This window comes from Haliotis asinina, chromosome 8 (assembly GCF_037392515.1).
Source record: "Haliotis asinina isolate JCU_RB_2024 chromosome 8, JCU_Hal_asi_v2, whole genome shotgun sequence".
Lineage (NCBI taxonomy): Eukaryota > Metazoa > Mollusca > Gastropoda > Lepetellida > Haliotidae > Haliotis > Haliotis asinina.
Window position 1 is genome coordinate 3,858,738 of NC_090287.1, and position 5,244 is coordinate 3,863,981.

Here is a 5,244-nt window from a genome sequence, read left to right on the forward strand (position 1 = left end):
GTTGGTAGAAACAGTCAAGTTGCTCCTGCCATAGTCAAGTCGGCTATTGGTAGAAACAGCCAAGATGTTCCTGCCATAGTCAGGTCGGTTGCTGTCAAGTCGCCTATTGATAGAAACAGTCAAGTTGTTTCTACCGTAGTCAAGTCGCCTATTGATAGAAACAGTCAAGTTGTTTCACTTGAGAATACAACATGGATAATATGGACAACACCTTCGTGAGTGCGTCTTCCGAGTACCGATGTCAAGCAGAAATGATTCATGAGTGACAGAAGACTGTACGCACGTATTTTTCATTCCAAGTCGTCACAAACATTAAAAGTAAGTATATGGGTATTTGCACTTGACCCACAGATTCTAACTATTGTTACGTATTCTACCAAGACATTGTGGGATACTCGATTCTGATTGGTTAATTGTTGCATGTGACCGTCCTTAAACCCGAATCAAAGGATCGCTAATAACACATAGATTGTTTTACCTGCGTATGAATACCTAGTACTCACTGACCCTATTGTTTGTAAACAAACATGTATACAAGAATCTTACATCGACTATTTTCATGTCGGTAACCTCTACGAGATGCTTGGAGAATAATTTGATATACTAATTCGATGACGACCTACGAGAATCAGCTGATATAAATGAAATGAAATCCTTAAACAATAGGAGACGCGTTCAACTTTAAATGACATTTACCGGTCTTAAGTCACTAGTTCATGGACCGCAAAAATTGAAACAGAATACCTCTATCTCCTAATTTTCGTTGACTAACAGTACCTGGTGGTCAGACTCGCTGACTTGGTTGGCACATGTCATCGGTTCCCAATTGCGCAGATCGATGCTCATGTTGTTGATCACTGGGTTGTCTGGTCCAGACTCGATTATTTACAAACCGCCGCCATATAGCTTGAATATTGCTGAATGCGCCGTAAAACTAAACTCACTCACTCAAATGTCTCCTGTCTGTTCAGCAGAACAGAACAATGACAATGCTACAACTTCCATGGCGCACAATAACATAACCAGAACAATGACAGCTTTCCCGCGTAGATCAGAACATGTAAATGCCTACATTGATGAGTGTTTAGTGTACACCTATATCTACAAGAACTGAATAAGTTATTTCTGTACCAAAGATCTTCAGACTATATATATGGGAGTTACCCAGATGGTTCAGATAAGGGCTGAAGAACCATCCCGTCACTGACTGCGAGGCGCGGACAAGACAGGTATGTGTCAAGTTAGGTGTGTGTATTTCAAACGGAACTTGTCAGTCGTGCCATCTCGACAAGCCTCAGACTGGATTGATTGGTTGATTGGTTGATTGATTGATTAAGTGAGTGAACTAATTAATGGCGTATAATTGACGTATAATGGCCATGTTCTTGCTATTATGGTCGTTTTGATCGTCCCAATGGACGTTTTCACTACAGCCTTTCTTAGTAACTTTATCTCAAAACTGCCGTACGATGACGAAAAGCAAACCCAAAGCATCCCGGTTTTGCGTGTCTACAGAAATGATCATAAACGATTACATGCTTGAAAATAAGTTGTTCTGTAAGAATATCAAAGATGAAGTTATGACTTATGAATCTTTTTACCTCGTCCATATTTTCTGTCACCTGCAGCTGCACTCACTGCCAGTTGTATCCTGCAGCCGACATGCCAAAAACAGTTGGAGTGATAGGTGGAGGAGTAGCGGGTCTCGCGGCCATTAAGACGTCCCTCGACGAAGGTCTGCTGCCCATCTGTTTTGAGAAGTCGGACGGCATTGGAGGATTGTGGAATTACTCCCCTACACCCCGAGATGGCTACCCTAGTGTCTACAGTTCGTGCGTTATCAACACCAGCAAGGAGATGACATGTTACAGTGATTTCCCCATACCCAAAGAGTTTCCAAACTTCATGCATAGATCTAACTTTCAAAAGTATCTGGAGCTCTATGCCAGTCATTTCAAACTCCGCGAGTACATCCAATTCAATCGACTAGTTGAGAAGGTTGAAAAGGGAGATAACTTTGAGGAAACCGGAAGTTGGGTTATCATCAGTCGTGATTTACGGACAGGACAGACCGAAAGAGAGGCGGTGGACTTCGTGATGGTATGTCACGGGCACCTGACAGAACCTAACATTCCCCACTTTGAAGGATTGAAAGAATTCAATGGTCAGGTTCTACATACTCACGACTACAAAGACTTCCGTGGATTCGAAAATAAGCGAGTTCTGGTTGTTGGGATTGGAAACTCCGGAAGTGACGTCGCTTGTGAATTGAGTAGGCATACAGAACACGTGAGTTCTACTGTTCTTATGTTATGATTAGGGGTGACCATTGAGGGGAACAACAATTGTGTTAGCGATAGTCTGTTCCGATCAACTATTGCAATACTAAGGCCTCGAATTGTCTCATATGAAGTCATTTCCCAATGAATGTATAGCTTACATGTAACTGAGACTAGCTAAAATATCTAAAATAAACTTGAAACCCAGATCACGTAAACATATTAAACATAAACTCAATGAAGCACGAAGTCTGCACCCAAACAAAAAAAATACAAAACAACATAAACATTTCATAAAAATAATTTGATGCGCATTTATTCAAAAAAAGTCACTAAACTATCGATTGTCACAAATGCTATCGATGCATCGATAGTTTTTGTCTTACCATTGATTGCTATCATAGACTCAAAAAGTGCAATTTATTGATTGTTAGGTGCATTGTTACAACATTGTTACGCTCTCGTGTTAACATATGAAGAAATAATATATACCAACAGACCACATCGCACCACACCACACCACACCAGGGTTTGGTACTTTCAGTCAAGAACAAACCTGGTTGAAATGAATGCTTCCGAGATGGTACCATTTACTTCATACGAGTATGTTCATTATTTAATATTGCTGATAAATTCACTTTCCTATTCCTCCACTCCCAGGTGTATATCAGCACTCGTCGTGGATGCTACACTATACAGAGAGCGGGGGAGTTTGGTCAACCCTTTGACCAGGTCGCTATCCAGCGTTGGGTGCAAGGTATTCCAGTTAGTCTGATGCGCCCCATACACTACCACAAAATCAACTACCGCTACCGACACAGGGATTACGGACTTTCACCCAACTTCCGTTTTGACGCAGGAGTATCCACCATAAGTGACGATCTGCCAAACAGAATTCTCGTTGGAGCTATGAGTATAAAATCAGACATCATAACTTTCACCCAAACCGGCGCCATATTTGAGGATGAGACAGAGGTAAAGGACATCGATGTTGTCATTTTGGCTACAGGTTACAACTACAGTTTCCCGTTTCTTGATAGTTCGATTGTGAAAATGGAGGGACATTTTTCTTACTTGTACAAACTTATTTTCCCTCCAAATATTCGCCAAAACACTTTTGCAGTGGTTGGCTTGGTCCAACCCTTCGGATCTCTTCCTCCCGTTCTTGAGATTCAAGCACGACTAGCTTCAAGAGTATTCACTGGTCGAGCAAAGTTGCCTCCTCCTTCGGTTATGCTTTCCGAGCTGGAAAAACGGAAGGCATTCCTGAAATCAAGGTACGTGGACTCCGCAAGATACTCGCTTCAAGTTTATTTCATTCAATACCAAGATGAAATCGGTTCTCTCATCGGCTGCAAGCCTAATCTGAGTCGACTTTTCTTCACCGACCCAAAGCTCTGGTACAAGATGGTGTTCGGACCCGCGGTTCCCCCTCAGTGGAGGCTGGAAGGTCCGGGAAAGTGGTCCGGGGCTCGGGATGCCATCTTCTCGGTCCAGGAGAACACGCTGTATCCCATGCAAACCAGAAAATCAGGACAGAATGAAAGGGATGGACTGTATGATGGATGGATAAGTCTGCTGAAGAAGTTGTGTCTGTGCGTCCTGGTCCTTTTGTTCCTGAAGTGGCTGTTCCCGAATGGGCTGGTGACTCTAATGGAGAAGTTAGAACTTGCCATATGATGTCTGCCTGCCTTCTCAGAGTCATCTGAGAGTCAGCATGGTGTCAGTTCTGCACCCTAGTCACTAGATGTCAGCGACGTTAGTTTTTCTGCGATGGTTTTTCTAGATATACTAACTGTTGTCCAATCAGAGGACGTCGTTAAACAAGAATGGTTATTTTGGTTGTAGATCGTTGTTTATTTGTTTGACATGAAATGTTTGATTGACAGGAACGGAAATCCGTACATGAATATGCAAATTGATTGTACTCGTCACAGTGATGATGTTACACACACACACAGAGAGAGAGAGAGAGAGAGAGAGAGAGAGAGAGAGAGAGAGAGAGAGAGAGAGAGAGAGAGAGAGAGAGAGAGAGAGAGAGAGAGAGAGAGAGAGAGAGAGAGAGAGAGAGAGAGAGAGACGCACGCACACACCCATATCGCCAACATTCGGCTTAGGTTTGCACGAAGGCGAGAGACAGGGTTGTCGTCCACTCAAATATGTATAGACTGCCATCAACTATCTGGAAAAGTGCCTGTGTGACACCCACAAACAATATAGAGCCATCATTGCATCGAGTTACGTCCCTTTGGATTCAATAACCCAAAGTTCGTGGATTCACTAAGATCTACAGTCATTGTCAGTACAACTCGTGCTCCTGGGTCTCAACAAGTGGTACACGTAGTTATTTTTTGTGGCCACCCAGTGTCTGATACCCCGATCACACAATTAGCATACCATGGTCGACGTGCAATCAACAAGGTCACGATCCCTGTCCACACGACCCCTTTCGTGGACTCACAGGCATGGGTTAGTAGGGGCCTACATATCTACTCGGACTACTATATATTGTGCAGGACACTAAGCCCTACGAAGGAAAACATACACTAAGTAACGTTTTACGCCGTTTTTAGCGATATTCAAGTAATATTACGGCGGCCGGGGACGATAGGGTTTCACACACTACACCCATGGGGGAACCCGGTCTTCGACGTGAGCGAATGTAAATTGTATGTAGACATCTGCAGTCTTACTGCAAAATACTGCATTATGGTATATTTCAAATTACAGTTAAAAGCCCTATACATCTGAACAATTTCAACGACATATATAATAAATTAGTAGATAAAGATCTATACATATGAACCAACTTCCCCACAAATCCACATGTATATATACTATATTAACATCTCAAATAACAGTAGATGAATAACTACATGAAACCCTACACATCTGAACTGTTTCCACACAAATCCACGACTCACGGGAAAGGGCGACAATAGCCGACTGGTTGTTTCACCTGAGT

At 42.7% G+C, this 5,244-nt stretch overlaps 1 protein-coding gene across 1 annotated transcript; it reads left to right on the forward strand.

The window, feature by feature from the left end:
• Positions 1 to 1,179: 1,179 nt before the first annotated feature.
• LOC137294704 (flavin-containing monooxygenase 5-like) lies at positions 1,180 to 4,126 on the forward strand. The gene is made up of 3 exons (XM_067825779.1): positions 1,180 to 1,229; positions 1,629 to 2,289; positions 2,940 to 4,126. The coding sequence occupies exons 2-3, from the start codon at positions 1,663 to 1,665 to the stop codon at positions 3,957 to 3,959; spliced, it is 1,647 nt and encodes a 548-aa protein (XP_067681880.1). The 5' UTR covers positions 1,180 to 1,229; positions 1,629 to 1,662; the 3' UTR covers positions 3,960 to 4,126.
• The last annotated feature ends 1,118 nt before the right edge of the window (positions 4,127 to 5,244 follow it).

Coding starts and splice junctions, on each gene's coding strand:
- LOC137294704 (XM_067825779.1), top strand. CDS start 1,663: ATGCCAAAAACAGTTGGAGTGATAGGTGGAGGAGTAGCGGGTCTCGCG. Junction 2,290..2,939: donor TGAGTAGGCATACAGAACAC/GTGAGTTCTACT, acceptor CTCCACTCCCAG/GTGTATATCAGCACTCGTCG.